This window comes from Protopterus annectens, chromosome 9.part0 (assembly GCF_019279795.1).
Source record: "Protopterus annectens isolate FY-2018-M chromosome 9.part0, PAN1.0, whole genome shotgun sequence".
NCBI classification, from domain to species: Eukaryota; Metazoa; Chordata; order Ceratodontiformes; family Protopteridae; genus Protopterus; species Protopterus annectens.
Genome location: NC_056743.1, coordinates 962,585,188 through 962,603,847, shown reverse-complemented (window position 1 = coordinate 962,603,847; position 18,660 = coordinate 962,585,188). Strand labels below are relative to the sequence as shown.

The 18,660-nt window shown below is 36.5% G+C and overlaps 1 protein-coding gene across 1 annotated transcript in view; it reads right to left on the bottom strand.

Moving 5' to 3' along the window:
- FRMD3 (FERM domain containing 3) overlaps nt 1-18,660 on the bottom strand; it is a 1,518,736-nt gene that overhangs the window by 511,495 nt on the left and 988,581 nt on the right. The window contains exon 8 of the mRNA XM_044082188.1: nt 18,263-18,326. Coding sequence (XP_043938123.1) covers nt 18,263-18,326 — 64 coding nt within the window. The remainder of the gene's footprint in view (nt 1-18,262; nt 18,327-18,660) is intronic.

Here is an 18,660-nt window from a genome sequence, read left to right as displayed (position 1 = left end):
GGGTAAGACTGGGTGACAGTGGAGAGTACAGTAGGTTAGTGTGATAAGATGATAACCCATAGAGGAGAAACAGAATGGGAGTTAAGAGGAAATACACTAGCATGCTGTTATTTTATGTAGGTGTATTACTGAGATGATGAGAGTGGAGTTACTGGTTGTAGGGAGATTTTGTAAGAAAGTTAAGAGGGTATACGATGGAGCAATAGGTAAGAGGAGGGAGAAAAAAAAAGAGTAAGTGATGAAAATTGTGGCTGACCAGAGGTGGAGAGAGGGAAATTGATTTGAGCTATAGAGCTAAGATATATAGCTATAGGTATAGAGCTAATAGGAAGTGGAAAGAGTGGGAGGTAGGGAATGGAGAGAAAAGTAGGGGCGGGATTAGTGATCAGGGGCAGGGATGTATAATTATTGGATAACTGGAGAGAGGGGGTGGGCCCTTACTGGGTGGTTAGAGTATAAATGTAGAGTACTCAGGGGTGGGTGGGAATGGGGGTAGCTTAGGGAAGCGGAGTGAGCCCAAATTAAGTAAAGAACAAACGGAGCGGGATGAGCTAGTTCCAAGACTCAGCACAGCAAGAAAAACAATCAGGTACTTATAAACCAACAGTAGTTGAAAAACCTTTAGCATGTATTATGCAGGAATAATGTGACTAATTCCCGTGCTAGTGGCTACCACAAAGAAATTACCTATCTAAACAAGTGTAGCTACAGAAAAAATAAAAAGTAGTGCAAGGAATCATAAACTTGCTCTGTCTCCTGTTCCAGACTACGAAGGGGGATGGGAAAAACAAACCCTCCCAGTAAGGTGTGCTCACCATGGAGACTAGACAGTTTAGCTGACAAAGACAGTACATTGATATATTTAAAGAGTACAATCACATACTTTGCTTAAAATAAAGTAGTAGATTTTTATGGGAGTTTTTTTGTTAAATTCCTCTGGGTCTTCTTAAATCTTGAACACAGTTGAGAGTGGAGAATCCCTTTAATTGATATTTTGGATAGGGCCACAATCAGGTTACAGCTGTAGAAGGTTTAAAACGTAAAACAGCACAGCATAGTGTGTGGGGTTGGACCATTGCTACAAGAGCAATGCTTAAAAGCTGGAAAAAAAGATAACCGATAACTTCACTTAAAGTTAGTTTATAAGGTAGAGAAGACACGATATAAAAAGTGGAAGAAACACAGTAGTAAACTAGTTACTAAAAGTATTGCAGTAGCAATGAAAAAAATATCCTGACAATACTCTTCTAAGTACAGTGAAAAATATACTTGTAACAGGCAATAAAATAGATATGAATACAAGCAGAGCAGCTACTATAACGGAAAAGAGAAGTCTCCATCACACAATGTACCTGACCACTTCTATTTAGATATCCAAATGTTGCAAACAAAGAGGAAAACAGTAGAAGAGAAAACTACAAACTACTATACATTAACATGTTACAGGCTCTTAACATTGAAAGAGAATTGTTAAAAATACTACAGGAATAGTCGCTGTAGCATTACAACTTAGAAAATTAGCTGTTAATACAGGGTAATACTTTTAAAGTAGTTAAGTATACAGACTTGAATAAAACCAAATAATGCCTAAAAACAAATTCTAAGATTTACAGAGCACAAAACTAGCTCTGACACTAAGCATAACAGACAGAGCTGTAGTTACTTTAACTTGCAGGGCAGGCACACCTTGCACGTGGAGATATAGTACAGAAACTCTTGCTACAGTAGCTAGTGTTTAAAGATGGCGCTAAGTGTGTGAGGTTAATTAATAGACTAGATTAGAAAAAGAAATGGGCAGGGCAAAACTGAGTGGAAGGAATATACCGCAGAAAAAGCTTGTGAGAATGGCAATGAAGCTCTGAGCCAGTTCAGAGACTCAGCACAGCAATGTTAATAACAATCTACTGCTGAACTCAAATCATTAAATTCCCTACAAATCAAACTGCAAACTAGCTTTAATGATCTCTGCAACTGGTCTATTTTGAATAAGCTACTTATTAACTCCCCAAAAACAACATCAGATTCTTTTTTACTTCAACCAAATTAACTTCCTTGCAAACTTTGATACTTACAAACATTAATTTATTTATTTATTTATTTATTGCAGTTGGTTTACCAGGATAGTCCATTGGGCCATTGAAGAACCCAATATCATCATCTCTAATTTTCATAGAACAAAAATATCTAGGATTTACTCTAAACACTTGCTTAAGCTTTGCATCATACACTGATAAACTTCCCACAAAAGTACTGGCTCAACTCAAGCTATGCTGCAGAATCCCCTAACTCCTATCCTCTTAATACAGGCTGCCATAGACAGGAATATACTTATTCCTAAATTTGAGTACAGTTTGCCCCTACTATGCCACCACACAGTCTACAGCACAAACTACAATATATTGCAAAAATCTGCAGATTTTCTTTTTATCTGATCCAAGAAAGTATTATTGCGAAGTACTAAAGGTTATCAGCTGGCTTCCTCCATCTGTCACTTGCTCAGTACTCTTCTTTTTAAGAATCGTGAAGCTTGAGTACTGCCCCCCAAAAAGGAATATGCCACATACACAGCAAAACTATGCAATAAGAAGAAACAAGGAATACCCCATTTGTTATAGGTGAAAAGGCCATCTCCAAATTTGGACCTGTTACATTGTACAGTATCCCAAAAGAAGTCAGAAACCAACAAACGTTGACAGCATTTAAAATGGCATTAAAAGATAACTTACAAAAGGAAGTCTTTTGCACCTGTTTTCATGACACTGGATAACAACATTCAAGATACATATCCTTAATTGACATCTTTTATATGTAATTGCATAAATTGCACATGGAACTGTTGAAATGCATTAAGATATAAACATTGTATAAATATGAAGAAATTTCATAAGCTGTAAACCCTACCAAGATATCAATGTATTTGTATCTCTCTAATGCACTGCATGTACTGAATATTTTTGTAAATTTCTTACTAACTATGCTGCATCAATTACACTGAAAATTGTATGTTTTCTGATTTATGACCCTGGAGTGTGAATGAAAAGGATCAGTAGACTATTACACCTATCTGGTTAACAAAATAAATAAATAGATTGCTTTATCTAAACCCCCAAGAACAGAATACCATTGTCCCACAGCTGAAAAAGTCAAGTGTCTTCTGGCCAAACAAAGGGCTTCTTACTAGGTTCTTTTCACTTCATGCTGCTAAAGAAACCTACATCCCATTGTTCCCAAACAGACAACTATCAACACCAGTCCTGACTATAATTACCAAACAAAATCACCATTTGATTCTATTCTGCAAACCCCAAGAACTAAACTACATTGTGTAAACCAGAGTATTTTCCATACTATCATCCAAACTCTGGCAGTTACTGCCAAAATACGACAATGATGTCACTAACTACATTGAATTTAGACTATAATTCAAATCCTATCTAACAAAGCAAAGCCAATGCAAATTTTATTTTTCTTACAATATTACCTAATAATTCTTATGCCTTACTGAAAGTCTAGCAAGTGCTTCCTTCAGTGTACTGACAGTTATATATATATATATATATATATATATATATATATATATATATATATATCCTTTATTTGGTCTGGAAACCTATACAAACTGCAGAGACACATACTTTTTTAAAACACGTTCTGTTTTCTTGCATATATTTTCTGTTATTTTATATTCCATTTGTTCAGCAACTTAGATACCTTACCTAATGGAATTAACTTATTGTTACTCTATTTTTAACCCTTGAATTATGTCTACAATGCCTGCTACTAATTTGTGAACACTGGAAATTTGTATTATGCCTGTTTCATTTGTCTCCCATGCTGGGCCAGAAATTGGTCATATTTAATCAGTGTCCTACCACAGTAAACAAATGAAAATAAATAAACATGGTACTAAACTGCTGAAGAAAGTGTGTTGAAAAAATATTCTTGAAGTATGAAGCATGCACTGAAGAATATTCATAAAAGCAATTACTGAAGCAGGTAGTGAGTATGGTAAAACTGTAGTAAATTTCCAAACCTTACCTAATGGAATTAACTTACTGTTACTCTGTTTTGTACTCTTGAATTATGTCTACTGTGCATGTTTCTAATTTGTGAACATTGGAAATTTGTATTATGTTGCTGTTTCATTTGTCTCGCAAACTGGGCCAGAAACTGGTCATATTTAATCAGTGTCCTACCACAGTAAACAAATGAAAATAAATAACCGCATTACTAAACTGCTGAAGGAAATGTGATGGAAACATATCCTTGAAGTATGAAGCATGCACTGTAGAATATTGATGAAAGCAATTACTGAAGCAGGTAGTGAGTATGGTAAAATTGTAGTGAATTTCCAAACTGCTAGTAGCTTACTACTTTTTAAATTAACTGTGAAGCATTATGATGTCAAATTGCCTGTGACTTGGCAAAAGCTACGGAAAGTCCTCAAATATAAGAAAGTCTTGCTAGTAAATACAAACTGTGAAAATGTGCTGTGTTTATAAAATGTGAAGCAGTAACTGAATAACAGCATTTTGGAAAAATGTTCCCAAGGATTCTGGAAAAAACACTGCTAACAGTAAGCTCTACAGCCAAAAGGGACTGTTCCCTTCATCAACTACTCATTTTACTTGAACAGTTTTTTTATATAATTTGCAAAGTCATAACCTTGAATTTCAAGATCCAATACTCCTTGAGTAGGTTGAACACCTGCTTCACTGTATTGAGTCTTCTGAAGGTGATTATCAACCATGACTCTAGGGCATATCCAGCCTTGCCTACAACAGACACCATATATGTGGCCTGCTCTCTGCTTACATGCTACATCTGTATACAGACCTAAGTATCTAGTATGTGTGTGTATCTACTAACAAGATGAACCTCTGTGAAACCTGCAAACTGAAACCTTTGTAATATGTCTGATAAGTGACAGATGTGAGAAACATGGAAACTCTCCAGGTGCTACACTGACATGTTATAAATAATGTACTGAGCATTACAGACTACATGGCAGTTAGAGGAGTGGAAGCTCTTTCTGTTGACATAGTGCAATCCCTCTGGACTAGGTGCGGGTCTTCAGCTGCATTGTTTGCCATCTATTCCAAAACCTCAGGGAAATGAACAATGTCATAAAAATGCCTGCATGATGCTGGTTCTCTCCTCTGTAGTTCCAAGGAACCAGATATTCTACACTGCATGCTGCAGCATCATGTCAAGAAACTGGCTCAGGATTTAGAAATCTGAATGGCTGTGATATCTCTAGTATGTCCCAGTAGGTCACTGAAAGGCCTCTGTTGCTAAGATAGGTAAAGCTATAGATACTTTAGTATCTATGGAAATAATCATATTGCACAATTCCCTCAATTCTTCCTGAGGGAGACATACTTTGACACGGTCCTTTACAGCCTCCCTTTGCAGAAGGAAGCAGTTCTCAATCTTTGGTGCTGTTTGTTCATCTTTCTTTGGAGAAAATGGCAGTGATTGCAACATTGTGGGTACTGCCATCAATGGTGGCCATTAACACGTTACTGACTTAGCTGTTGTCACCATGTCCTATTTCCATTACAACACATACCATAATTCCCATGCAAAAAAAACAGGTATGAATTTGGTGCAATGCACATTTTTAAGTGTTTCTGAATTGGTCTTCCATTTTTTGGTTTTGTCATTTGCACACAGCATGTGACTTATCTGAATGGAGTTCCCAATTTCCATGTCATTATGCACTCAGCAGCATAAGCTGCCTACAGTATTACTTTGTTGATTGCAAAACTGAGCTTTCTGTGTATTAACACCCTGTGCTTTGCTGCTACCTGCACTAACTTACGCTGCGTAATACACTACAACATCTATAAATCTTGGAGTCTATCTTATGGAGGATGTTTTCTTCATGCTCTCTTCTATTATGTAGTCCACAAGAGGGGCCAGTCCCTAAGAAACTGAGAACACTTAGCTTTGCACTTTAGTAAAGTACATTCCATACACATAGCTAGACTATAATAGAAGGAAAGATGTGAAAATACATTCCCCTGTATGGAGAGTGCAAGATAACTTCCAGGCCCATAGAAAGTGTTCCATTACTTGTTTGTTTTTATTGGTGTATATCTTGGCACCTGTGTGTTGACCAGTTTTAACTGGATTTTTATGTATATGCCATCTTAATCTTACAAACTGCTCATGTTTTCTTCATCACAGCCTCTGGTATCATCCAACATCCACAATGAGGTAAGATCTATTTTTATAGACTGCAAAGGATATTTTAAAATGTGTGGTTTGTTGATTCTCAGGTTACGTTTAAGGCCTTTCTACATGACTAATCTTATTCCTTCTTGATAATATGACTATTACAAAGACAACAAAATAAATGGAAAAAATAAATTAAACACTACAAACATGAAAGTCATTTTAGTTTTCCATAATTGGAACATATTCTGCCTGAAGAGTTCTCTTTCTATGAACTGATTCCTTTTCATGTACCAGTAATACTGTTACTCGCTCAGTATTTTTCACTCAACAGTCAGCTTTACTTGAACAGTTTAGCAACACTTTTCTTAAGAAGTATATACAGTGTATTCATATATGTGGATATTCACACTGCTATAACCTCTGAAATTCACGGTCTATATTAATTTGCGAAGCAACAACAAGTAGAGACCACCACGATGAAATAAATTATACTGGATTTATTGAGATAAAAACAAGCGCTTTCACGTATATCCAAATACGCTTCCTCAGGTTTTAAACTAACATTCAATATGGCAGCTTATATAGCTAGTCAAGGTTTAATTAATACATCAATAATCCACTTATTCAATCATTCAGTTTTCTAACTAAAACTTAAAGTGAAACATTGTCATTAAAAGGGTACATAGAGCATGTAACTGTTGCTTTCAACAAAAGATATCGGCAGAATAAGTAAACAGAAGTAAATAAATAAATAAATAATAACACTCAGACATGCTCAAATCCTAATGTATATATAATACATCAAAACTAGATCTATTAAATAAATGTATATTAAGTTAAACTATAATTATTATTATTATAATTATTATATTTATTATAACTATAGCTAAAACTACAATTAAAACCAATTCCAAAAATATATAAGTAAATAAATGTAAAAACCTGTTAATTGATCAAGTAATGATAAATAATATAATATAATATGCACTAATATTACATGTAAGACCAATACTAAATACTAAAACTAAGTACTAAAACTGTATACATAAAGATATATGCATATGTACATATAAACATATGCATATATATAAAAACATATACAAAATTTATACAAAATTTCACCTACGTGTGGCTAGCACAGGTTTTATACTAATAGATTGATTAAGCCCTGGTTCAACATGGGCTCTCAGTCTTAAAATCCAGTTCAACTCCACTGTTTCTAAATAATTCAGGTTATCATCCCCTCGTTTATTAAGATTTACAATCTGCAAAACTCTAAACTTAAAAGTATGATCAGAATATGTGGCTACATGCTTGGCTAGAGCATTTGTTAAATTCATTTTCCTTATGTCATAAATGTGATTATATACACAATCTTTTAATCTTCTAGAAGTTAAGCCTACATAATATGCCCTACATTCAGTACAGGTAGTCAAATATATTAAATTCATGGTTTCACAGGTAGCATAAAAACTCGGTACAAATACATAGTTTAGATCGGGGACAATAAACTGATAGTCACTGGCAATAAACCTGCACATATTACATTTATTACAAGGAAATGTGCCATATCTTAATATTTGTCTACTTCTCGTAACTATTCCTGTATTAATCTTTTCAGAGCATAATAATCTCTTTAGATTCTTACTGTTTCTATATCTAAAACTTGTTTTTTTACCTACTAATTCACCAATCCGTGGATCTATAAGTAATATATTCCAGTTTCTCCTAATAATATTGGTAATGTATTTAATATCATTAGTATACCTGGTCATGAATGCAACCTTGGTATTATTAAAATTAGCCTTGGAGGTAAATTTGACCTTCTGGTGTATCACTGTTGCAGTCTGAAAATCATTAGAATTATTTGAGTTAACATCCTTTGTACTTGATAAAGATTGTTTCATACTTTTTATTACAGAGACAGGATAACCCCTGTCCTGAAATAGTTCATTCATAACATCTAATTGAATGCTTCTATCCACACCATTCCTACACTACTTGCACTAACTTACGCTGTGTAATACACTACAACATCTATAAATCTTGGAGTCTATCTTATGGAGGATGTTTTCTTCATGCTCTCTTCTATTATGTAGTCCACAAGAGGGGCCAGTCCCTAAGAAACTGATAACACTTAGCTTTGCACTTTAGCAAAGTACATTCCATACACATAGCTAGACTATAATAGAAGGAAAGATGTGAAAATACATTCCCCTGTATTGAGAGTGCAAGATAACTTCCAGGCCCATAGAAAGTGTTCCATTACTTGTTTGTTTTTATTGGTGTATATCTTGGCACCTGTGTGTTGACCAGTTTTAACTGGATTTTTATGTATATGCCATCTTAATCTTACAAACTGCTCATGTTTTCTTCATCACAGCCTCTGGTATCATCCAACATCCACAATGAGGCAAGATCTATTTTTATAGACTGCAAAGGATATTTTAAAATGTGTGGTTTGTTGATTCTCAGGTTACGTTTAAGGCCTTTCTACATGACTAATCTTATTCCTTCTTGATAATATGACTATTACAAAGACAACAAAATAAATGGAAAAAATAAATTAAACACTACAAACATGAAAGTCATTTTAGCTTTCCATAATTCAGGAACATATTCTGCCAGAAGAGTTCTCTTTCTATGAACTGCTTCCTTTTCATGTACCAGTAATACTGTTACTCGCTCAGTATTTTTCACTCAACAGTCAGTTTTACTTGAACAGTTTAGCAACACTTTTCTTAAGAAGTATATATACAGTGTATTCATATATGTGGATATTCACACTGCTATAACCTATGAACTACACGGTCTATATTAATTTGTCAAAAGTTATTTTCAGCAAACATGTTTCTGTCGACCCCTATTCAGCAAAATTCACTTCCGTGATTCGCTGAATTTACCAAGGGCAAGGAAGTAGTTGGCCAACCACACAACTTTGCCCTTTTCCCCACTTTAGTGTGATCTCGGAGTTCGTATATATAGTTAGGGGGATGTGCGGAGTGAAGCCCCCACTTGGGTGGGTTGATTTAGGTGGTTTTGGATTCCGTTGTGTTGCAGGGCAATTGTTTTATTGCCCTTGGTAAATTTAGCGAATTGTGGAAAATGATTTTTGCTGAATAGGCGTTGGAGGAAAGGTGTTCACTGAAAATAACTTTCGGCGAACTAATATAGACCCGAATTATGAAGCACTCTCACTGAACAAATCTGCCTACCAGTTGTTCAAGATACACAACACACAATAAAATACAATGTGCAGCTTACATTTAGCTGAACATATCTGCCTACCAGTTGTTCAGGATAAACTTAACACTCAATAAAATACAATGTGCAGCTTACATTTAGGCTCACTTTGAGAGCACATAGAACATATTACAGAGCAGCCTTTGCTTTCTGTTTCAGCCTCTGCTCAGAACCTTTAGTGCTACTGCATACTCTAGAAAAACCTAAGACAGCTCCCACCATCCTTCTTGCATGAAATGCCACTGCACACTATATAAGAACCTGAGATAGCCCCCAGCATCCTTATTCCTTGAGATGCCACTGCCAGACACTTAGACAGCTCCTATTGCCCTTCCAGATGCCACTGCACACTTTAAAAAGAACCTGAGAGAACCTGAAACAGCTGCCACTGCCCTTCTTCCACAAGATGCCACTGCCAGCACAAGAACCAGAGATGGCTCCTAACATCCTGCACACTCTACAAGACCCTGAGGCAGTTCTCACCATACTTCATCCATGAGATGCCAGTGCACAGTCCACAATAACCTGACACAGCTCCTACCACCCTTCCTCCAAGAGATGCCACTTCTAGCACAAGAACTTGAGATGGCTGCTATAGTCCTTCTTCCGTGAGATGCTACTACACACTTTGCAAGAACATGAGACAGCTCCCACCATCCTTCTTCCACAAGATGCCACTGCCAGCACAAGAACCTGAGACAGCTCCTAATGTCCTTCTTCCACAAGATGCCACTGCACACTCTACAATAATTTGAGACAGTTCTCATCATCCTCCATCTATGAGATGACACAACACAGTCTACAATAACCTAAGACAGCTCCTGCCATCCTTCTTCCATGTGATGCCACTGCTAGCACAAGAACCCGAGACAGCTCCTTATGTCCTTCTTCCACAAGATGCCACTGCACACTCTACAAGAATTTGAGACAGTTCTCATCATCCTCCATCTATGAGATGACATAACACAGTCTACAATAACCTAAGACAGCTCCTGCCATCCTTCTTCCATGTAATGCCACTGCTAGCACAAGAACCCGAGACACCTCCTTATGTCCTTCTTCCACAAGATGCCACTGCACACTCTACAAGAATTTGAGACAGTTCTCATCATCCTCCATCTATGAGATGACACAACACAGTCTACAATAATCTAAGACAGCTCCTGCCATCCTTCTTCCATGTGATGCCACTGCTAGCACAAGAACCCGGGACAGCTCCTTATGTCCTTCTTCCACAAGATGCCACTGCACACTCTACAAGAATTTGAGACAGTTCTCATCATCCTCCATCTATGAGATGACATAACACAGTCTACAATAACCTAAGACAGCTCCTGCCATCCTTCTTCCATGTGATGCCACTGCTAGCAAAAGAACCCGAGACACCTCCTTATGTCCTTCTTCCACAAGATGCCATTGCACACTCTACAAGAATTTGAGACAGTTCTCATCATCCTCCATCTATGAGATGACACAACACAGTCTACAATAACCTAAGACAGCTCCTGCCATCCTTCTTCCATGTGATGCCACTGCTAGCACAAGAACCCGAGACAGCTCCTTATGTCCTTCTTCCACAAGATGCCACTGCACACTATACAAGAACCTGAGATAGCTTCCACCATCCTTCTTCCATGAGATGCCAACACAAAGGCCAATATCTTGCTGAAAATGTTACCTTGGTAGTCCGCACCTGTTCAGCCTCCAAAATATGCATTAATGAGTCTGTGAATAATGGTTATCTTGTACACACAGTCATGGTACAAGGTCCTTCCAGGTCAACAGAGGTACAAAGTCACAGAATGACTATATCACAGTGAAAGGACATATGTGTGCATATATTAGATTCTTACAGGCCTCTCTGGATATTTCTGAATTTAAGATCTAAACTTTTTTTTATACTTTGCAAAGCCTTCCCCTTGAATTTCAAGACCCAATGCTGCATTTACTAATGAAGATAACTTTGTTAGTATCCTGTGTGAATGAAAAATGTTTCTGGATGAAATGTGCAATCACTGAGAAAGGTGGAAGTGATCAGGGTTGTTCCCTTTCCCTGAGATGCAGAAGTACTGGAGCTGACTATATTAAATTTGGGGGGTGCAGGGAGCTTGGTGTTAGGGCTTGTCCCTCCAGAGTTATTTTTTAAAGTAAGATCACTGCTTTGCTTCTGACAGATTACATTCAATCATTTGGCTTTCAGTAAGCTGACATGGATGTCATACTGACTTTTTATACTTTTATGTTACTTTATATTGCATTCTGACCTTTAGCCTGCTATAAATCTGTTTGACCATCACTTATCTTTTGAACACTGAAATTGTTCAAATAATGTATTTTCAAAAAAAAAAAAAAAACACTCAGTCTTGTCTGTCTTCCTGAAAAAAACTACAATAAATGCTGAAATTTTTCTCTTTTCTTTTCCGTATTATCATTATTTATCATATTGCACTGTACTTTCCACACTGATAAACAGAAGTTACAGTCAACACACAAAACATTTTGCTGGCTGGCAGATTAATTAAAGAAACTAAAGAAAATTACAATAATTTTCTCTCAGGATCTGATGAGTCTAAAGACATAGAAGTTAGTTACTTAAAGCAAGGGACAGAGCTCCTATGTATACAGCAACTTTGTGAATACTACCTTTTCTTTTTTCTGTTCTTTAATTTATTCATTTATGTATTTATACTTTGTTGACCAGGTAATTCCCAGTAGGTCAATGGCCTCTTTTCGGGGGAGAACCTAGACGATATTTACACTGACTAAGGCTTTTGATGTAATTAGCCTCACCTGCCTACAGGCACAACTCATTGACATGGTTTTCAGCAATATCACTCAACTATTTTTTTAGTTGCCTCTAAAACAACAAACATATAGTAAAGGGGGCTTCGACCAACTGATTTGAATTTACTACACTCAAAGGAGTTTCAGGGCTCAATTCTAGGTCTGACCTTATTTGGTCTATATATAAACTCTCTCTCTCATTCAACTGCCTAGGTTTATCAGTAGGACTAAAAAAAATCCACAGGCAACTGCAAATAGCACAAACACACGATCCTTTAATTTTGAAGCAAATAACATAAGAGCTTTCGTTTTGGTTCAGTGACCAAAACTTCATCAGACAGCTTCAAAAGGTACACAAATATTATTTTATACCAAACCATATAGGTCACATGAGCAATTCAAAATTCAGACGTCCCCAAAACAAATTCCCATTTAAAATCACAGCAACCTCATAATGCAAAATAAATAAATCACCCAATAAACCCAAATTATAAAAATCACAATAAATATTCCTTTCCTACATGTTTAAAAATTGCACATGAAAAAAAGACATTTTATTTATTTTTTTATTTATTTATTTGCAGTTGGTTTACCAGGATAGTCCATTGGGCCAAGATGAACCCGTTTTCAATGAAGTCCTGGGGAGAAAAGCTCCAAAACAGTCTAAGTACAATAGATTATTGTTAATAATTTATACAATTCTAAAATGTTCAAAACAAATAATTTCAAATAGTTAACAAGCATTTAGAAATAATACAGAGTTGTGATGGAACTAGCAGAGAAACAGTTTATCAAAGGCATGTTGCAAGGCAGTGCAAGAAGATTATTACATGTTAAAAAGCATAAACTTAAGAGGTTAGGTCTGATACATTAATTGCATATACCACAGGAATAATAGAGTAGTTGTTAGAGAAAAAATAGCTGGAATAAACAGGGGGATGAAGGAAGATGAAGAAAGAAGCAGTTCTAGTGTTAGTTATGAGGGGTGGGAGCAGAAGCAGTTCTAGTGTTAGTTATGAGGGGTGGGAGCAGGAGCATTCCCACTGGGAAGATAGGTAAGAATGAAGAGATCTTTTGAAAATAAAATGGTTAGGGGTGGTGCGAATGGATGGCAGTAGGGAGTTCCAGAGGCAAGCAGTGCCATAGGATAGAAGGTTTTTGCCTGGGGGATGAGTTGGTTTGTGCACTTCTAATAGATTTTGATTGTTTGACCTTAATACTCTATTAGGAAGGTACATTTTAAAGGCAGAGGAGAGGGATGGGCAGAGGGAGGTGTTGAAAATGAGCTTATGGGCAAGAGATAGTTGAATGTAGGTGAGATGATTGGGAAGCTCTAGCCATTTTAGTTTTTGAAGGGAGAAACAGTGGTGGGTGGAGGACTTATGGCTGGTAGCAAACTTGGTAGCAAAAAAGAAAGGATGATGACTGATACACTACAGTAATTATCTCTGCAGACTTCTCAGCTTTAAAATGCATGCTAAACAGCATATCATTCAACCCTGGCTGACAATATGCATTCAATCTTATTTGCCACAACAACTCTAGGACCTCCAAATTTAAAGAAATAGTTCCCCCCAAAGATCTTGCTCTACTTGGTCAATAATTCGGAAGAATGCTCTGAATTTTCTTAAGATATCTAAAGATAGGGTGTATGAACATGTGTATAGTATCAGGAAGGCTAAAACTGATAACACGTTAGTGAAACATACTCAAGAAAATTCAGAGCATTCTTTTGGCTTCCGAATTATTGACCAAGTAGAGCAAGATCTTTGGGGGGACCTGTTTCTTTAAAATTGGAGGTCCTAGAGTTGTTGTGGCAAATAAGACTGAATGCATATTGTTAGCCAGGGTTGAATGATGCATGCTCTTTAGCATGCATTTTAAAGCTGAGAAGTCTGCAGAGATAATTACTGTATTGTATTGGTCATCATCCTTTCTTTTTTATGTCTTTTTTCATGTGCAATTTTTAAACATGTAGGAAAGGAATATTTATTGTGATTTTTATAATTTGTTTGGGTTTATTGGGTGATTTCTTTATTTTGCATTATGAGGTTGCTGTGATTTTAAATGGGAATTTGTTTTGGGGGTGTTTGAATTTTGAATTGCTCATGTGGCCTATATGGTTTGGTATACAATAATGTTTGTGTAACTTTTGAAGTTGTCTGATGAAGTTTTGGTCACTGAACCAAAACGAAAGTGCTTATGTTATTTGCTTCAATATTAAAGGATTGTGTGTTTGTGCTGTTTGCGGTTGACTGTGGATTTTTTACTCCTGCTTGAAGTTTCTTGTGGATTTACTGGTTTATCAGTAGGACAATGTGCAGAAGATACTGCTCTCCTCTGCAGTGATTAACCCCTGCTACAATCCCACTTCAAGATACACAAAGGTTTCTCTAAGCTTGCACAATGACAACTTAACTGCTACCTCATTCTTTATCCCACCAAAACTAAACAAATACTGTACTGTTCCCTAAATGATTCCACAGACCTCTCAGTTGCTTAAAACAATGGGGTTTCCAATGAAAATGTGACACTGTCAAATATGCGGGTGTCACTCTTGATCAATGCCTTTCATAAGAGTCCAGTTTAGATTACAATACTACAACATTAAAAGACATAATCAAGTACTAGGAACATTATATCTAGTCACAGGATACCTTTGCCAACATTAATGATAAACATTATTTACCTACTGTTCCCTAAAATATTGCACAAAAAGTTAACCCTCATAGGACTCTTCATTGCCTATAAAGCAAAAACAGAAGAAAGATAAAACAATTGTGCCAAATTTTTTTTTTCTGGCTACTTTCTAGTGTGCCACTATGACCTATGCAAAGAAGCTCAATGGATATGTGGACAGATACACATGACTCCTTTGTGCCCTACGGTGGCTTCTTAGGCCTTCATAAAAACTCTTCCCTTCTGGTGCTCTTTCCCCTAAAAAATTCACTTCTCAAGGGCCCGTCTTGTTACTAACCACCATGGTGATCCACTCCTTTTTAATAATGCTGACAGTTCCTGCATCAAGCTCCCAGAGAACATTCACTCTAATAATTCACTCTGAATTCAAAATAAAATTTCAGGCATGCATTCTCTTGATCGCAAAGTGAATATGCTGTAAGTAGTCATTCTACCACAAACAGGTATTTCTTTTCCTTCCTCCCTCAATATATTGTATCATTCCTCTTTTGCCAAAATGTTCCCTATACTCATCATTCTTTACTGTTTGCTTCTTCCCCAATGCTGTCTCATTCCCTTACCCATAAGTTTAAATACTTCCTTTTTAGAGAATCTCACTCTCGTACACAAAGATGTTTATATCACTGATATAAGATTTTTTTTTCACTAACATTGTCCAGACTTCCTGATCTCATGTTGTTATTAATAACTGTCTCTATAAATATTACACAGCCAGGGTTGTATTTACTGTACCCAGCTTTTAATAACATTGCATCTATGTGTCTTGTTACTCGTCTGTATTAAACTACTTATTTCAGAGGTGTAACTAGGTTGGAGCATAATGTTTGCTGCCCTGGATGTAAACTATCACGGGGTATGATTGGCAAGTACAGATGGCCCGATGGTGCAGGGGTACAGTAGTGGTACTAATAAATAAATGCCAAGATTGCAATTATAACTTGGCTAAAGCATTTAATGTGAGGTAAGTTTGTGGCAGTAACTCTAGTAAGCTTATTGCCTGCTATGGCGAAGAGATTTTTTTTAATGTTGCTCTTCAACTGTAAAAGTTTTTTGATCATTTTTTTTGTTTCTCACCTTTGAGTTGATGATGCACCAGTATGCAGATCTACACAAGTTAGAAGATGAGCTATCTACATTCTTAATATAGTATTGATTTAGACCATGTAATGTATGTGTGAATATTGTTTACTCTTTTACACATCTTACTGTATACTTCCGTAACTGTTATGCACCTTAATATGTCAACACTGTTTATTCTTTTGTATATTGTATTGTTATTAATGCAACTGTAAGCCACTTTAATGTGTGTATGGAATTTCTCTACCCATGCCTTTACTGAAAATGGACCTCAAATCAGCTAACAACATGGTCAACATACAGAGATGTATATAGAAATAGTAAAGCCTGAATTCTTTGAAGTAGGTTCATCTATCATAAATGGAAACAGAAAAAATAAATATCATCACAGTCTTAATGTTCTTTAAATGTCTAATTGTTTTCACATTTAGAAGTTAGGATATAATACAAATCCCACTCTGATTTTTCTTAGTGTATTTTCCATTAACTTGTCACTTGATAAGAGGGCACAAAGCAATATATACATAATACACAAAAACAGCATTTAATAATTGCATTCTGATGCTTGATAAAAAATACCCACTTTTACACACCTTTTAAACATTTCAAATATGTTATACTACGTGCAATTTCATGTTTTCGCTGTACATTCAGAAGACAGCTGGAGATTCATACTCCAACTATATCTAAATCTATAACTATATATATATCTATCTAACATGAAATGGGAGTCACACAAAGTCCCTGCCCTGAATTTTCTTGTTAAGTATGTCATTCATTACATTTGAAGTAGTTCAGTACATTGTAAAGAGAAGCACCTTTAACATGACAAACAGTAGGCAGCAGGAGCGATAACAAAGCAGCTACATCACAGCTCTGTGGCAGATTACATTCATGTAATTATTAACATATATTCTAGCTGCTCTACCATACTCTATAGACAACAGTGAATGGACCAACTGTGACAAACCCAGTTATTCTCCTGTCTCAGTGTACTGCTTCATGACAGCCTCGACAGAAAAAAGTTTCAAGAATCAGAATCTTTCTATAAGACAGCAGTAAAATGATTTATCATTGTTGCCCAGTTGCTAGTACACATGTTTCTGAAAGACTAAAACTCAAATAGTTTTTCCCCCACTTCCCCTTCTCCACAGGATCCTGCCTGATGATTTCTCTACCAGGACCCAATTAGGCTAGTTGTTCTGCTAGGACATCCACATGGTATTTGACAGCTCTAGAGTAGCAATGTCTGCCCTGAAAGCCCAATCTGCCCATTTATTCTCCCAGTATCAAGCCTGTGGTGGTGGAGTGCAATCCAGCTATTAGGTCCTGTGGTGTGTCCAACCCCTGAAAATCTTTCCTTTTGGTGTTTTCTTGAGCTCCAAAATACTGCTCATCCTTGGGAAGATGTAAATGCCTTCAGACACATAAATACACTCCACCTTCCAAGTTGCTGTTGATTTATGCCACCTGGCAGTATATACACTACAACTTCATGCTCCACAAGTGCAACACCTAGTGCTTCCACAAGGTGTTACCTAAGTAGAAGCCATAACCACCACCCTCACTACGTCAGGCAAACTGGAAACTGCCGCATATTCCTTCCTGTCTTCAATGGCCAGTACACTCAGTTGCTCATGCAGCTAATCAAACACATGTCCAGGTCACAGTGAGGACTCTATCCCTCTGCGCCATAGCTGGCCTTAGGCATAGGCCAACTAGGCAACCACCTAGGGCACCTCTATAGCAGGGGTGCTTTTCCACTGTTTATTTGTTCATTTTTTTGTAGTAAAGAAATGGTTTCTTTAAATATGCTGAATGAATACAGGAAAAAACTGAAGAATAAAAGAAACTGTGAGAAAAAGGAATTAAAAAGGTGGTGTGGGGGGGGCTACTATGGAGCCCTTGCCTAGGGCACGAGTTGACCAGAGGCCTGCCCTGGTATCATGGGGGTGGGCATGAAGTTGGCTTTTCATTTTCAGAAAATATGAGTAGACCTTCTTGAAATATCTGATATCTCTTCAAGAGTGTAAAGATTTTTTACTTCATCTAGAAACTTCCCAAGCTCTTAAAAGCCTTCATATTTAAGTTCTATACATTTTGCACTCTTGCTGCAGCATTCCTTTACAGCAAAAAATAATACAAATTTTTTTCCTGTTAATGCACAGCTGCACATGTAATGATACTAGCCAGAAAGTTAGACCATGCTGTCATTTCTAAGGCTATGTTACATATCAGTTAAGCTACATAAAAGCAAAATTATAGAATATCTGACCTCTTTCTGAAGTCCAACCACATGAAATGTCTTCCCTTCAAATTTCAACTTGCTGGCATCAGCCCTGAAAAGAAAAGATTGATATTTATAATGTTCCCTCAATTCCTACCAGTAGTGTACGTAGAAATTTTTATTTTATTTTAACTTCATATTGTCTTCACATGCACCACATTTTATACAAATATACACTACTATCCAAACACACACACACACACACACACAAAACATATAAATGCACCATTTTCAAATATTGCTCCATGCAGTTTTAAACTGTCCCTTTTGATAATAACGATAGATAATATGGTAAATAAACCTTTCTCACATAATGTATGTATGTATAGCTGTGGGTTTTAGTGTAGAATGCTGTAAAAATCATCTGGCCTTATTAAGTCATAATG